Source organism: Camelus ferus, chromosome 34 (assembly GCF_009834535.1).
Source record: "Camelus ferus isolate YT-003-E chromosome 34, BCGSAC_Cfer_1.0, whole genome shotgun sequence".
Taxonomy (NCBI): Eukaryota; Metazoa; Chordata; class Mammalia; order Artiodactyla; family Camelidae; genus Camelus; species Camelus ferus.
The window spans coordinates 19,078,336-19,094,264 of NC_045729.1; the positions used below are offsets into that span (position 1 = coordinate 19,078,336).

At 47.6% G+C, this 15,929-nt stretch overlaps 2 protein-coding genes across 7 annotated transcripts in view; both read right to left on the reverse strand.

Moving 5' to 3' along the window:
• Positions 1-8,512, reverse strand: part of TULP3 (TUB like protein 3) — a 36,804-nt gene extending 28,292 nt beyond the window's left edge. The window contains exon 1 of one of the 4 annotated variants that reach the window (XM_032473143.1): positions 8,457-8,512. In XM_032473143.1, coding sequence (XP_032329034.1) covers positions 8,457-8,497 — 41 coding nt within the window. In that variant the 5' untranslated portion in view covers positions 8,498-8,512. Of the gene's footprint in view, positions 1-7,753; positions 7,867-8,362; positions 8,384-8,456 lie in introns of those variants that run through there. The other 3 variants (XM_032473145.1, XM_032473142.1, XM_032473146.1) reach the window with 3 other exon arrangements.
• A 264-nt stretch (positions 8,513-8,776) lies between these two features.
• Positions 8,777-15,857, reverse strand: RHNO1 (RAD9-HUS1-RAD1 interacting nuclear orphan 1). Of its 3 annotated transcripts, none has more exons than XM_032473155.1 (3): positions 15,737-15,857; positions 10,951-11,202; positions 8,777-10,103 (listed from the first exon to the last, which is right to left on the reverse strand). In XM_032473155.1, exons 2-3 carry the CDS (start codon positions 11,116-11,118, stop codon positions 9,549-9,551), a joined length of 723 nt encoding a protein of 240 aa, XP_032329046.1. In that variant the 5' UTR covers positions 11,119-11,202; positions 15,737-15,857; the 3' UTR covers positions 8,777-9,548. The 3 variants fall into 3 exon arrangements, with proteins under 3 accessions (XP_032329046.1, XP_032329047.1, XP_032329048.1); XM_032473156.1 differs by lacking the exon at positions 15,737-15,857 and adding an exon at positions 15,617-15,711; XM_032473157.1 differs by lacking the exon at positions 15,737-15,857 and adding an exon at positions 15,195-15,528.
• Between the last annotated feature and the right edge of the window lie 72 nt (positions 15,858-15,929).

Sequence of the window (15,929 nt, forward strand, 5' to 3'; positions counted from 1 at the left end):
AGAGAGGAAAGTCACAGGCATAACCAGCAGCTCTTTACAGTGTAACTGTTCTCATTTTTAATAATACCACGCTGCCTACTGATTCAAGTCACGCTCCACTAAAAACACAGTGACTCCACAGCCCAGATTTTCCAAAATAATCCTGACACTTTTCCACACTTCATATTGACAGGAACTGCAAATCATTCATCTGAAAGGGAGTTGCATCCAGAACAGAGTAATCTTACACCTAAGTAATAAAAAGACAAATAGCCCAATTAAAAATGGGCAAAATTAATGAACAGATGTTTCTCTAAAGATACAGGAGTGACCAATAAACATAAAAAATGCTTCACATTATTCATAATCACACACAAATCAAAACCACAGTGGAACGCTGTTTCACACCCACTAGGACAGCCGTAATTACAGAGAGAGAGGCGACGGGTGGGGCTCAGCGGTAAAGCACGTGCTTAGCAGGCACGAGGTCCTGTGTTCCATCCCCAGTCCCTCCATTAAAAATAATGATAAAATTAAAAAATAAATTTAAAGACAGTAACAAGTATTGGTGAGAATGTAGAGAAACTGGAACCCTCATACATTGCTGGTGGGAATCTAAAATGTTGTAGCCATTCTGGAAAACAGTCTGACAGCCCTCAAGCTGTAAAATGGAGTTACCACAAGACCCAACAACTCCACATGGACGTATATGAAAGAGAAGTGAAAATATATGTTCACACACAGACTTGACATGAACGTTCACAGCAGCATCGTTCATAATAGCCAAAAAGTGGAAACAACTCAAATGTCCATCAATAAATGAATGGATAAACAAAATGTGGTAAAGCCACACAAGAGACTACCCAGCAGTGAGAAGGAATGAAGCACTGATATGTGCCACATACAACATGAACGAACCTCAAAAACATTCCGTCAGTATCATATAATATATCATATTATATGATATATCATATAATATCATATATATCATATATACCACGTATCATATAATTCCACTTACATGAAGTGTCCAGAACAGGCAAGCCTATAGAGGCAGAAAGCAGGCTGGGAGCAGGGGAGGGGGACAGGGAATGACTGTAAATGGGTAGGTTTCTTTAGTTGGGGTGGGGGTGTGACGGGAATGTTCTAAGATTAGATTTCGATGATAGTTGTAAAACTCTGCAAGTATGCTAAGAACTACTGAATTGCATACTTGAAATGGATATATTTTCTGGTATGTAAATTATATCTCAATATAGTTATTTAAATAAGGTTCAGGATATATGTTGTATTTTCAGTATATAAATATTATACGTATTTTTCTAATTGGTGGGAGGGGGAAGATGTCTGTGCGGTCTACAGGCACAGAACTCCAGACAGATGTACACACACTGTTAACAAGTTACCTCAAAGGCAGGCTGTCAAAAAACTTCTTTTCCAAACCAGACATTTTCAAGAGTAAACGAGTATTACTAATCATAAACTTGTAAATGTAACCAGTACTTACCAGAGCCGCTGTAAATCACAGAGACAAGGACAGAGGAATGGGAGAACTCCCCATCTCCCACATGGCCTCACGTGCGTGATTTCACAGGACCAATCACCAACCACAACTTCCCTCTAACTTAACGAACATATAAATAACCTTTAAATTCTAACTATCTATTATTGGCACACTGACGTTTATGTGGATTTGTGCAGGCACTAGTTCCATCAAAGTGCCTCTAACAGCCAGAGAGTAATTTCATGGGGAAAGGAAGGAGGTATAGCCCAAAGACCACTGACGGAATACTGTATCTTAAGAATCTCAAGTTTTATCCTGAAAATTAATTTTGCATTCTATACACTATCGTAACTGGCTCTATTTTAACATAAAAACCCCATTTCTCTCTTATAATAATATTCATAATGTGAATAATTATGATTGACTAGGATGAAATATTCTCATCTTGTGACTTAGCACAGGGATCTGCAAACCACAACTTATTGGTCAAATTTGGCCAACTGTCTATTTCTATATTGCTTGTGAGCTGAGAATGGTTTATTTTTAAAAGGTTAAAAAAATCAGAATATTATTATTTCATGATATGCAAAGTTGTTTCAAATTCAAATTTCAGTGTCTATAAATAAAGCCTTATTGAAACAACATGCTCTCCCATTTACTGCTCATTCATGTACGTAATCCCCGTGGAAGCTGCACAGGTGGGACAGAGACCATGTGGCCCACAAAACAGAAAATATTTAGCATTTGGCTTTTTACAGAAAAGGTTTGCTGACCCCTGGTGAAGATCAAACAAAAGGGTCAAATTCCCCACTTAGAGAAGCACAGGTGTGCGGTCAGAGTGACTCCAAACACAACTTGACCTCAGCTATGACATGAGGATAATGACACTTAATCCATAAAGTGAGCATTAAATCATACGGTTACTGTGAGGATTAAGTGAGATTTAGCCGAGTCAGCACTTAACACGTGCAACTACTGCTATAAGAATTTTTGCTCTACATTACAACCTTTTAAATACTACAAACAAATTTATTACCTTGATCTTGTCTTCACTGACAAGACTTTAATAATTTCACCATGATATTATCACCTTTTAAAAACTTCGTCATAGCCTTTCTAATGCTGGAAACCTAAACATTTCTAAAATTATCCTTGTATTAAATCAATCTTCAGAAATCTGAATTTTTATTAATATTGAAACCTTAATACGTTGTCAAATTAGCAGGTGCACTACAGTTCCATTTAGTAAATAACTACTATGTGCCAGGAAGTACATTGAATACTTATCTATCACCTCATCTAATTCTCACAACAAACCTACAATCCCATTTTACAGAGTATCAGACTCAGAGATGAAGCTGCCTGCTCCAGGTCAGACAGCTGACAAGTGCAAGACCGAGAACTCAATCACAAATCTCACTGCGCCCCCTCAGCATGCAGAAGGGCACCACTAACCATACACACTCACGTGGTCGGCAGAAAGTCTGGAATTTCATTACTATGATACTTCAGTAAGTCTGCCAAGAATCTTTTGGTCAAAATGCCAGTTCACCGGTATTTTTAGGTAGCAGAATTTCCAAGTCAGTGAATGGATTTTGAAGAAGCCCTTGGGAGCAGCTGATCACAGTATAAAGATTGGAAAAGCGTCCTCAGATTTCATTGTGCCCGAACTGATTATGGTGTCACGTAGCTGAGTCGATAGCTATTAGTAAAGTAATTTCCTCTAAGTCAACTGACAAATAGATTCACCTTGCCCAAATCCAAACGTCAATGTTGGAAGGCCGTACTGTCACATGCACTGAGACCCTAAGAGCACATCCAGCTGGAACGAAACATTGCTTCTGGGAAAAGACACATAACGATCAAATTAGAACTGCCAGAGGAGACCCCGTAGACACCTACCCTTACTCATCTGAGGACGGCTGTGAATATTCTAGGAGCAACCGCCTTCTATGTGAACAACCACCACAATCTGGAACTAGCTTAACTGAAGCTAAGGAATGAAAATTCATTCCCGAAGAGGCTGATTCAGTAGAGGCAATCAGACAAAAGTGAGAATTGCTTGGGCAGAGAGAGGCAAGGAGAAAGGAAAGCTTGGCAACTGATCAGATGACTCATTTGGCCCCCAAGAATGCAGCGTGGAAATCGCTTTAGATGAGCACTCTCCATTTGCCTGCTCCACATGCAAAAGCAAAAAGCATTCTTTTAAGTGAGCCAAACAGAAAGGTTATTTAAATTGTCTTAACTTGATCCAGTTTAAAAACCCTTTATTCTTTACAGATTTTAAAAAGGACATTACTCAGAATCTAAGTTCACTCCACCTTTTGCCGGGGTCTCCTTCCCTCAGGGGTTACAGTTTCTCTCCAGTAATGTTACTTATTTCTCTCTTGTGTAGGAATAAAAGTATATTCTTTTGCCCAACAACACCAGGTATTTCCACTCCCTTTCCATTGGATGACATTTGCGCTGCTAAAATGTCTGATTTCTTCACCTGCTTGCCCTAAAAATAATTAGAATGTAAGCAGTGTCAGTTGTTATCATTTATGTGCACAAACGGCACCCAGAATATCTGCAACAGATATTCTGATATTAAGTGAGAAGAAGAAGAGAGGAGACCAGAAGGCAAAAGCCTGGTTTTACTTCCAGATTTTAGCTTTGACTACATCATCTACCCATCCTGCAACCTTAGCTGTAGTACACCCTTTCTGAGCCTTAATTTCCCCTTCTATAAAACGAAGATAATGACACCAGCCCTGCTTTGTCTGGAGTTGTGAAGCTCAGAAAAGGTCAGGTACATGAAAGCTCTATGAACACTGCAAAGGATACACAAATGTCAGTTACTGTTACTGATCATTTTATCCTGACAGATCTTCGCTTTTTAAAAACACAGCTTGCCAACTTTGCTCAGTCAAAACACCTCTCTCTACTTTGCCTCTGGCTTACGTGACATATCAAATTGCCATAACAAAATTACACTCTATTTCAATAGGAAAACAAGTCAACCCTCTATTAAACCTGCTTCATTCTAAAGCCTAAAATCACAGGCAAACTATAAATATATCGAAGTTTCTTCCAGTAAAGCTAAAGAGCAATGATTTATTCTTCAGGAAGCTCATCTGAAAAATAACTCTTGTTTTCTTCTTACAAGCCTTATTTTCCATACATTAATTATCACAGAAAAAAATTAGAACTGTAAGTAACCAAGGTTCATATTCTGAAAATACATCTTGTCTTGTCCATGATGAAAGTAGACATGAGTTTGGATTAAGAGCGTGTGCTCTAGAGCACGATCTTGCACCTCTCCATTTTTTGATCAAAGAATAAAGATTTCTTTTGCTTCTGAAAAGAGTTTGGATTATTGTATTCTACTCGAAAACTCAAAATCATCACATTTTAAGAGTGGGAAAGGAATATTAAGAGATTATGTAATACACAGAGCATCTCTGCAAGGCCCCCTTAAGAAACCTACCAGTGAACTAACTGAGTGACATGGAGACAATGAGAAAAGAAGACACACTTTTCCCTGAATATCATTCTGTACCTTTTGAAATTTGAGCCACATGCAGTTTAAAAATACATGTTGTTTCATAAATTCGGTACAAATCACTGAGGGAATCCAAAGAAACCCTAGTATTTCAGAGGAGAAAACTGAAGCCAAAGACGTAGATAGCAGCTCAAGATCACACCGCGGGACAGTGAAAAGGCTGGGACCAGAACTCCGGAGCCCAGTGGAAGCTTCCAGGGCTCCCCCCTCACCACAATGCCAAGTGTTAAAACACAAGGGCCATCTGATAAACAAAGCATTACTATAATCCCTTTCAGAACTGTGGTCTTCCAGGGGGCTCGGTGACTGCTATGATACAACGCTAGTCATTTCTGTTTTAACAGAAGCTCTAAGGCAAAGCGACCCAGATGACAGTCCAAACTCATAACAACTGCTAAGAGAGTTAACAGGGACAGCACATCCACCACAACGTGGACAGTGTCTCTTCTCAGGCTTAAGTGGATTCAAGCTTTAACCAGGCCAGTAAAATGTCACAGTCTTACCAACAGTAAGACTGTCTGATGAGGCAGCACAGAGTTAGTAGTACAGAGAGCTTATTCCTAGTGAACTGCCTCAGAGGAAATAAAGAAAAGCAGACTAGGAAATTTTAGTTTGAAAGAAGCCCTAACAACTACACTGCTCTGGAACAAGACACTTAAGGGAATTACCAGGGCCCCTTCCAGTCCTACAGTCCTCCAACACGGACAAGCAAGGCAGCTTCAACGCTTCCTCTGAGTAATTCAGGCATAGTCTCCTCTTGGTGAGAAGAAATGTTAACTTTTTCTTTCAACGGGCACAAATGCAGGGAAAACAAAACAATAGTTTCCACAGGAAAGCATAAGAGAAGGCAGAAACGAAAACTTCCAAAAAAGCCTGCCTCTGTCTGCTTGGAACAGAATGATCTTGGAAGACAGAAAACTTACTACAGGGATTATTCTTTCCTTCCTGGGTCTCTATGTAGCCTTTGTATCTGGAGAAATGTATGCATGTTAAACGTTACTAGGCTTCTACTGTAACTTTTGATAATCGCCAAAAGTACTGTAGGCTTGTATTAGTTAACCTGAGTATTTTTAATAAGCCTGTTTGCCAACAATTAGTTCATCTGATGAAACATTTGAAAAAGAGAACATGAGAGAGAATAACAAGGTTGGCCAAGACATAACCTCCAGCCACCAAGACCCCCAGCCACCACAACCGTTTGTGTTTCTACAGAGAAATCATGGCACAGGAGAAACTAGACTAGGGCTTTCTTAGTCAACTCTGGGTCCCAAGGTCACACCACAAGGAGAAGTCTCTCTCACCACATCTTCAATCCTCTAGCAGAAACAAAAGACCAGAGAGGCTCAAGTTCCCAGGCAACCACTGTCATCTCCAGGGGACTCTACAACATAAATGCTGACCTCAGCCACGGACCTGAGAGTGCTGTTTCAAATTCCATCTCCGATTTCCACTAAATATTTCAGATACAGGAAAACATTTGAAGTCTATTTGTTGATAATATTTCTACTTTGTTGAAAATAAATCAGAACAGTCACATCATTCAAAGAAGAAGAAAAAAAATCACAGGAAGCTTCAAAGTCAGATGTTATCCTTCACACTGAAAGGCATTAATACCAAAAAGTCTATCAATGTATTTCATCAAAAACATCACAAACACACAACGTGATGCCAAAAAAAAGCAAAAGACATTTATTCCACTCCTCAGCAAATGAGTTAACCGGTGACATCCATCACAGTGCAGTTTCTACTGCACTAGGATTACCTAGGGCAGGAGAAACATTTGGTGACTCACACACTCCCCTTTGATGTAAATTTTAAAATTAAAGAGCTGGTTTCTTTGGGAAGAAAAAAAAAAGAAAAACTTTTAAATTATTCCTTTAAACTACAGGTCTAAGAGATGAAACACCATTCCGCCCCTGGTCAATTTCAACGTCAATTCCATTCTTCTTTCCAAAAATCATGACTCCTATTAAACATCTGGCAGCCATGAAGTTCACTACCTTAAATTCATTCAGTTAGGATTTACTGAATGCCCATGACTGAGCAAGCATCACAGAATTCAACCAAGACCCTGAATTTTAACTTTAACTCCTCCTGGCGCCTCCCTATTTACACTTTTAAGTGTAGATTCTCCACTCGACTTGAGAAAAAAACAAAGGGCAATGAGCCAGCTTCACAGGGCGCAGCTCTCTTGTAAGTAAAAGGCGAAGAAAAAGGAAAAGGGGTGTTCTCTACCCCGAGGCCTCCCGGACCGCAGCGCTTTCAAGGGTTTACAGCTGTCTCCACGCCGGCCGGCCCGGACCCCGCTCCGGCCGCACCTCGGGGGGCCGCCGGGCAGAGCGGGCGGGCGGCGCGGGCTCAGGCCGAGACCCAGCCGCGGTTCCGCCCCGCCCGCATCCGCGCTCCGCGACCCCGGGTCCGTGACCGCCCGCAGCGCCGCCGCCACAGCGGGCTCTGCTGGACCCCGGAGCGCCCCCGCGCGCGGGCCCAGAAGGGGCGGCCGCCTGCCTGACGCGTTCCGACGAGGCGGGACCGACCCCGCGGGTCCCAGCGGGACCGGACACGAGCCGGCCCTCGGCGCGGGCGCCCCCCGCCCCAACTCCGCCGCTGGGCCCGGTCCTCTCCCACCGCCCCCGCGCCCCCGGCCCAGGCCTCGCGCTCCCCTCGGCTCCTGCCCGGACCGCCACGACCCCCTTCGGCTTCTGCCCGTCGCCACCGCTCCTGACCTGTCCCCGCGGGGTCCCGGGCGGCAGCGCGACGCCTCCATCACGCCGCTCCGAGAGCTTCTGCCGCGTCCACACCCGGGACGTTGCGGCGGGGGCCAGCCTGGCGTAGCCGCCCCGCCCCGAAACAGCACCTCACACTGTCGCCGCCTCCCATTGGCCCGCGCGCCCGCTGCTCCGCGCCCATTGGCCGCCGCGCGCTCGTCGGTCCCCGCCTATTGGCCCATGAGCCCGTCGCTCCCCCGGAAGGTTGCTACGGGCGGAGGCGCCGCGGGAGGGTTGCTACGAGCGGGTTGCTAAGGGCGGAGCCGCCCATCCCCAGCTAACCGCGTAGCGCCTGGGCCCGCCGGCACCCTGCAGGCCCTACCCGGAGACCACCCACCGCGCTTCCTGGGGGCGCCGCCCCGGGGGACTGGCAGACCTCCGCCCACTCCCGCGCGTGCCAGCCCTCCCAACACCCAGGCCTTCCCCGAACCATCCCTGGCCCGGCCCAGCGTTTCTTCCCAACCAAATGCGTCTGCTCCCAGCCACACTGGACCCCCCACAGCCTCCCCTGGTCCAGCCCAGGGTCTTAGAGCGTCCTAGACCGGCCGCGCACATTCGCCGGACCACCTTTTCCACCTTCCTCTCTCTGCAGCCTACCGACCGTCTTCAAACTCCCGTATCCTACTGAGATCCACTATTGGATCCAGTAAGTCTTGCTTACGCAGCATTACAGACTCCACAGAGCGCCCTGTCAAAGGTCATCGCACGTTGACTTTACAGCATTCCGAGGCCAAGTGTTTCCACACTAGTTTTGAGTTTCTAAGAGGCAGAGAACTTGGCACTGCGCTCGCTGGTCAGCCTCCACCCATTTTTAAAGTAAATAATCTCTGCTTGTCTGGCTCAGGCTGGACCTGACACAGATTTGGTTCTGAAAGCTGACGAAATGGAGTTGAATGAGAGAGATGCTATTTGTGTGGATGAAAGGACAATCGAGACATTTTGTTGACCGGGCAGTCCTTCTACATTAATTACAATAAAAAGTAGTATTTGAAAACATTACACATTTATTTACATACATTTTAAACAGTTAAGACAATAAATCATTTTCCCACCCTATTTAATTTTTACAGGTTACTTCAGTTGGAAGCAAGAGATGAAAACATAGCACCGCGAAGTAACTTATCTCCCCTGATCCCACTGAACTCATTAAAACAGGCTTGCTGCCCTTTCTTCAGAACCTTGCCCTTTCAGCAGACGAGCAGAGGCAGCAGCTATAAACACTCACTTTGCTTCGAGTTTTTCCATGCCTCATGTCACGGAGGGAGCTGTACACAGAGCTGGCACTCAAACACGTGGAATGAGTTAGTTTGAAGGAAGCGATTAGAAGGCTGAAAAAGCAGTGGTTACAGGGAACAACTAAGAAACCCCTTTGTGAAGGAGGCTGTATTGCTGCATTAGTGTCAGGAGCAGGCTTCTGTGAAAACTTTCTGCAGCCATTTATTTACATACATTTTAAGCAGTTTTAAAATATTTAAAATTTTAAAACAGTTAATACAAGGAAAATATGAAGTGAACTGTTTATGACACTAAAAACTGTTCATGGCACCGGATATTTTAAAAAGCAAGTCTGGAAATTGAATTCCCTCATGACTTCACGGCTCTAGTTAAAATATCTTTTTTCTACTGGTGTTACTGGTGTTGCTTCCATTTTACCCTACTGACGTCCTTGCTTGTGAGCCAGACAAGTGATGTGAGCAACTGGATGAAAACCAGCCATCAGTTTCTTGGGACGCCTGATGTCTGAGAAATCCCGTCAGTTTTTCACAAGAAACTGGCTTCTGCTCAGCTTCCCTCTCTCCCTGAGGTACATGAACAGGTGTCGTCGCCTCCTCCAGGTGACCTTTATTCCGTACTTCTCCTCGGGGGTGTCTGTAACCAGAACGGGCCCGGGCTCGGGGCTCTCGGGAGTGCTGCTGTGAAGGGAGCCGCTCGGAAGGCTGTTTCCCCTCTGCTCTGGGGGCACGAGCCCTCCCCTCACGGACGACTCTGGGGTCTGGATATCAGGTGGGGTGAACACGTAAGGTAGGTTTTGAAGTGCAGGTGCTGACAGCTCCCCGCAGCTTTGGGGACTGAGCATGGGAACTAAGGCCCTTCTGGCAATGTCCTTTTCTGGTTGGTTGGGGCAGCCCCTGATTAAGGGGGTCCCGGGTGTGGCTGACCTGGAGGAAGACGGTGGACTCTCAAATGTTAGACGCGGAAACTTGCAGGTGGCAGATTTCCGACTTGAATGCCTGGCCTGGGCTCGGAGATGACGTTTATGGTTGGCTGGGAACCAGCTTTCTGCTGTTGTATCAAACTGAGGTGATACCTAAGGATTGGGAGTGAGAAAAGGTGAGGGAGAGCCACATCCAAACCGAAGGAAACTGCGTCCAATGGCCAGGATCCCAAGCAGGAGCCCGCTACAGGAATGGGCCTGAGATAAGCTGTCTAACTGGATGAAGGCGGAAAGGGGTATGAGCTTTGGGCAAGTCACTCCATCTCCCTGGCTTTCAGTTTCCTCGTGTGCAAGAAAGGGGACAACGCCTCTGTCACTTCATCACACGGCTGCAGGACAGCTAAGCGTCTCGCTCTGGACGCTGACGGCAGGGCCCGGCTGACCTGGCCACGGTCGCCCCCAGCACCTGGCAGAGCTCTCTGAGGCAGGGCATAGGCTTCTGTCTGGCTCCTTCGCTACACTACTTCCCTGACATACAGGAGCTGTGTTCTCTTCCCAGGGCTTTTCAACTGTCAGAATATAACACACACCATTTCTGAGGACTTTCCTTCCATATTCTATCCACTAAGCAGTAAAGAGAAGACTTAGCTAAATACCCCACCTCACACATGAAGCTCTGGGAACAAGCTCATTTTTGACTCGTTGAGCCATTTATCTCGCTTTCTCACCCAGCTACTGGGGAGTGAAGACTTCGTGCTCAGCTCTTTCAGGGGACAGCAGGGGAGAGAGACTCCAATTCCAAGCAACCCACACCTCAGTTTGAACTTAGGGAAAAAGATAAGCCAGAGAAGATGACCGAGGACAGGCAGAAAGAGGACACTGTCTCCTTGTCTCCGCCCCCAGGAGTCTCCTTGTTCTCTGGAAGCCCTGGGTTGCTGGGCAGAGTCAGCACTGAGAACCCTAAGAGAGTAAAAGTCACTGTAAGACTCCCATGGCCTACCCAGGAAGTGACGATGGTGTGGTCAATGGGCTTGCTGGGCACCTGTCTAGCGTGGGTGACAGGAAGCTGGGGAGATCCTTGGCGGTGTCTGGGGCCCTCTAGTGGTTGTTGGTGGAATAGCAGCTGGGGTTTCTGGGCCGTCTGGCAGCGTTTTTTTCTGGGAGGCATCAACAGGTGAGTGAAGAGCAGTGAGTAACTGCATGATGCTGGCTGCAGTCAGGTCTGGGGAGAGACTCCAGTTCCAACCCATGCCTGCAGAGAGGAAACACAAGTGGGGAGAAGATAATCCGGTGACTCCCCAGCACTCCTGCACACTCTGCCAGCCGGTTCCCCTACGGGCCTGCAGCCCTGCCCCAGGACTGCAGGGCGTCTGTACCCGCACCGGCTTCCTGTACCCACACCACCAGCTCAATACACAGGAGCTCATACTCAACGACGTTCATCCCATGAACATTTATCGAGCACCTGCCAGCACCATTCTGGGTGTTGGGAATTTAAAGATGAATAACCACTTACTCCACAACCATTGAGTGCCAAGCACCTGCGGGGACACAGACTGTCCCTGTCTTCAAAGAGCTGAGAGTCTAGCAGAGGGAGACAATTACAACAATGAGAACAGTGCTTCCACCCCACCAAGGGAGGCTTTCTGGAGAGGGTGACAGCCTCGGTACAGGAGGGCTGGGAAAAGCCAAAGAACAGGGAGGGCGCTCCAAGCACACACACAGGAGAGACAAGAGCACTGCAGACTCAGGACCAGACTCCACGTAGCTGGACACAGGGCGTGAAAAGACAACTTGCAGGGACTGAGGTGGGACAGTGTCCGGGTCAGGTCAGAAAACCAGGTGTACCGTCTGAGTTTGGACTTTGACCTAAGTAGTCACTGAAAATTTTGAAGCAGACAGGATATGATCACACTTGGATTTTTTTTAAACCTTTACGCCAGATAATTTTGAATATACAAAAAAATAGTTAACAGTATAATGAGCCCCCAAATGCCCATCACCCAGCTCCAACAACCATCAACCCATGGCCAGTCAGGATCCATCCACACCCCACCCACTTCCCCACCCCTTTATTATTTTGACGATATATTCCCAGTCATGATACCGTTCCCATGAACACAACTAACATATACAAATATACATACTTATATACTGTATGTACTTATACATACATTAGCATATAGTAACGTGTGTGTTTCCTTAAATATTAAATACCAAATGTCCTGTGTTCAAATTTCAGTTGTCTCATAAGTAGCGCAATTGTTTTTCCTTTGTTTTGACTCTTAGGCAGATGGTCCTGGCGACAGTGTGAAAGGAGAGAACAAGTGCCCCGGAAGCAGGCGGACCAGGCAGAAGGTTCTGTGCCACCTGGGAGCCGATGAGGCCGGAACCTGGGCTGTGTCGGCAGAGACGGGAGGCTGGAGAGAGAGGCAGGGACAGCAGGCCCCACAAAGTAATAAAAAGTCTGCAAAAGTGTCCAGTGAATCCAGTACCCAGATCAGTTTTAATAAGAGCTTTTGTCCACGGGTTGGTGGGACAGAAGTTTGAATGCAGCAGGTGGAGGTGAAGGGGAGATGCCACTTGGCATCCCGGAGGGTCACACAACAGGGCAGACCGGTCCCACTGAACAGTCCTGATTCATTCATTCAGTCACCAACAAAAGAGCAACAGACTCTGATTTATGTCACTAGACAGTGGAGATGAAGGAGAGGAAAAATAAGGACAAAGTCTTTATCCCTCAAGGAACCGACATTTTAGGTAGAAGGCAGGTAATAAACACCTCCAATTGTTCATCAATTTATTCAGCACATGTCTACTGAGTGCCTGCTGTGTTTTGGGCACTGTTACAGGTGCTGGAAATATATACTAGGTTACAAAATTAAATCCCTGCCCTGGAGGCCCTTACATCTAGTCTAGTCGGGAAGTGATCAGAGGTACAGAGAAACGTGAAACAGCGTAAGGGGCTGCTAGTTTTAGCCAGGGTCGTCAGGGAGGGCCTCTCTGAAAAGTGTATTTGAGCAAAGACCTGAACAAAGAAAGGAGAGCAAGCAGACAAGAGAAAGATGTGAGAAAGGATATTCCAGACTGAACTGTGAGATGGGAGCGTGTTTGACTTGGTCAAGAAACAGTACAGTCAGCATGGCTGAGCTGGGGGGTGGGAGATGAGAATGTAGGGTTAAGGCCAGGCTAAGGACTCGGGGTTGAATTATTCTTCACTAGGCAGCCACTGCAGGGTCCAGGCAGGGACGTAACATAATCTGATTTAGCCTTATAAGTGCTTTGTGAGAAAAGGCGGGCTGGGGAGAGATGAAGGAGAAAGGAGGCAGGGAACCCAGTGAGAAGGCTCCTGCAGGAGCCCAGGAGCCAGGTGACAGTGGTAACTATGGCTGCCACACACCCCTTGCTCAAAGCCCCCTGCCTCCCGTGAACCCCGCCTTGCTCGGCAGGCCTACTGTTTCCCTGATCAACTCATTTTCCATAAAGATTATCTTAACACTTTAGAACTCCTCTTCTCGCCAAACAAATTGCTTTAATCCCTACTTCACAAAGAATACAGGAGACATCAAAGGAAATACTCTCATTTTCCAGAAAGCAAACATCTAAACCTAAGTCTACCTGCATCCATCCTTTCCTTCCGCTGTAACTAGAGGTCCATCCCTTTAGCTCTCCATGGCCTGTCCCTCCCTGGCTGTGCTCTGGAGCCCTCTTAATTCTACACGCTTTTCTTAGGCCAGTTTTCAATAACCACCTACAAGTAGATGAGTCAAGTGTCTATATAGTCAGCTTAGAATTCCTCCACACTCACACCCATGTATTCCACCACCTACTTGACAGCAACTAGATGCCTCCAACACCTCAAACTCAGCACGTTTACAACGGAATTCACCATCGCTTCCCCCGCACCCCCTCCATAAAAGTGACTATCTCCAGGGCCTGTGCTCAGGCAATGGTATCCTCAGTCACCCAGCGACGCAGCCAGAGACCTTGACACTTCCCCCACCTCCCACCCAACCCAATTAGCAAGCCCTGTCAATCCTACCTCCTGTGGCTTCAGTAATACCCCTCTTTCCGGGAGGGTGGTTGGGGGATGGGCAAGATGGGCAAAGAGGATCAAGAGGTACGAACTTCCAGTTATAAAGCAAATACAGTATGGGGTATAATGTACAGCATGGTGATGAAAGTCCATAATATTGTATTTCAAATTTGAAAGTTGCCAAGGAAGTAAATCATTAAAGTTCTCATCACAAGAAAAAAAAAACTCTGTATAGTGACAGATGGTTAATTAGACTTACTTATACATCACTTCACGATGTATAAGACATAAGCAAATCATGTTGTCCACCTGAAACTGAAATAACGTGTTATGTCACTTATACTTCAGTTGGGGAAAAAACTTACAATCATGGTTTTTAGTGACAGTTCAGTATTAAACGTGGGATCAGAATCAGCGGTAATTTTTTTAAAGACTTTATTAGATTCAACTCAAAACGTGATAAAAAACATTCTTCCTTTGCGAAAAATAATAATATGGGGGGGGGGGAGCTCGCCTGCCTAGCATGCACGAGATTCTGGGTTCAATCCCCCGTACCTCCATTAAAAAAAGAAAGAAACCTAATCCCCTCCCCCCAAAAGAAAAAGAATATCCCTCCCCTTCTTCCCTCCCTCCCTCCTCTCCTCTCCCACCGCCCTTCAAGCTCCGGCTCTGTCCTAGGGGTAGTGCAATAGCCTAACTGGTCTACCCTAACCCACTCTGGCACCCCCTGCAGGGGGACCTTTTTAAAATGCAAATCTGATCTTGGCTCACTTCTGCTTAAGACTCATTTTTGATTTCTGGATAAGAACCAAAAGCCTCAGTGGTGGCTACGGGCCTGTTGCTCCACGTCCAGCTTCGTCTCCTGCCGCGTGGACCTGCACACCTCAGTCCCTTCTGAGGTCTCCCTCGTCTGCATAAAGCCCCGGCTGTAGTGCAGCAGAAAAGCCTTTCTCACCTACATTAAGGAACGCAAGGTCTCCCTCCTGTAGATACGCGAAGCTATCCCTGACCTCTGATTCATCACTTCACAGCTATATTTCTCTTCTTAAGTTTATTGCTTAAATAAACTAGTTTACTTCGGAAATGAGCTCCTCCCTCCGCCCATCAGAAGAAAGACCCACTCTGCCACTACATCCTAGCGCGGCCTGGCACAGAGCAGATGCTCAATTCACCGTGTGACCAAGTTAATAAATCAAGTACTTCATTACCGGTAAAGGGTTGCAGGGGCGGGGAGGGAGAGGACCCAGAGCCGAGGCGGGATTCGCGCTGTGCGTGTAATTTACGGAGGGAACTTGAACGAGGCCAGAAGCTGCGCTCCAGGGGCCGCCAGGATAGTCGGGGGCCCGGATGGTCGCTGGTAGGAGGTCAACGGAGGGCAGTACCCCCACCACTCCGGCCCCCCAGCGAGGAAACCAGCGCGGGAGGAAGACCCCGGGACGCGCGAGCAGCGCGGAGGGGCGCCGGGGGCCAGAGAGCAGCCGGGGGCCGGCCCCGGGGTCCCCGGGGTCCCCAGGGTCCCCGCGTCCCGCCCCCGTGGGGCCTCCCTGCGCCCTCCCCACGAGCCGCCGGCCCGCCCGCCTCGCCCGCCGGCCCACTTGCCCGCTCTGCCCGGCCCGCCCGGCTCACTCGCCTCATCCGCCGGCTTCACCCGCCGCCGCTCCGCCCGCCAGGTCCACACGCCTCACTCACCTCATCCGCACCGCCTCCGCCCCGCCCGCCCGCCCGCCCCGCCCCGCCTCACCCGCCTCACCTGCCCTTCCCGCCGCCGCTCCGCCCGTCTCTCCTGCCCGGCGGGGCCAGCCAGGCCGCCGCTCGCCCGCCGCTCCGCCCGCCGCCCGGGTTCCGGCCCGAACGCGGAGACAAGACCGGCGCCGATTGGCGACGCCCGTCACGTGACCGCAACGCTCCGCCGGCGCCAATTTCAAACAGCGGAACAAACTGAA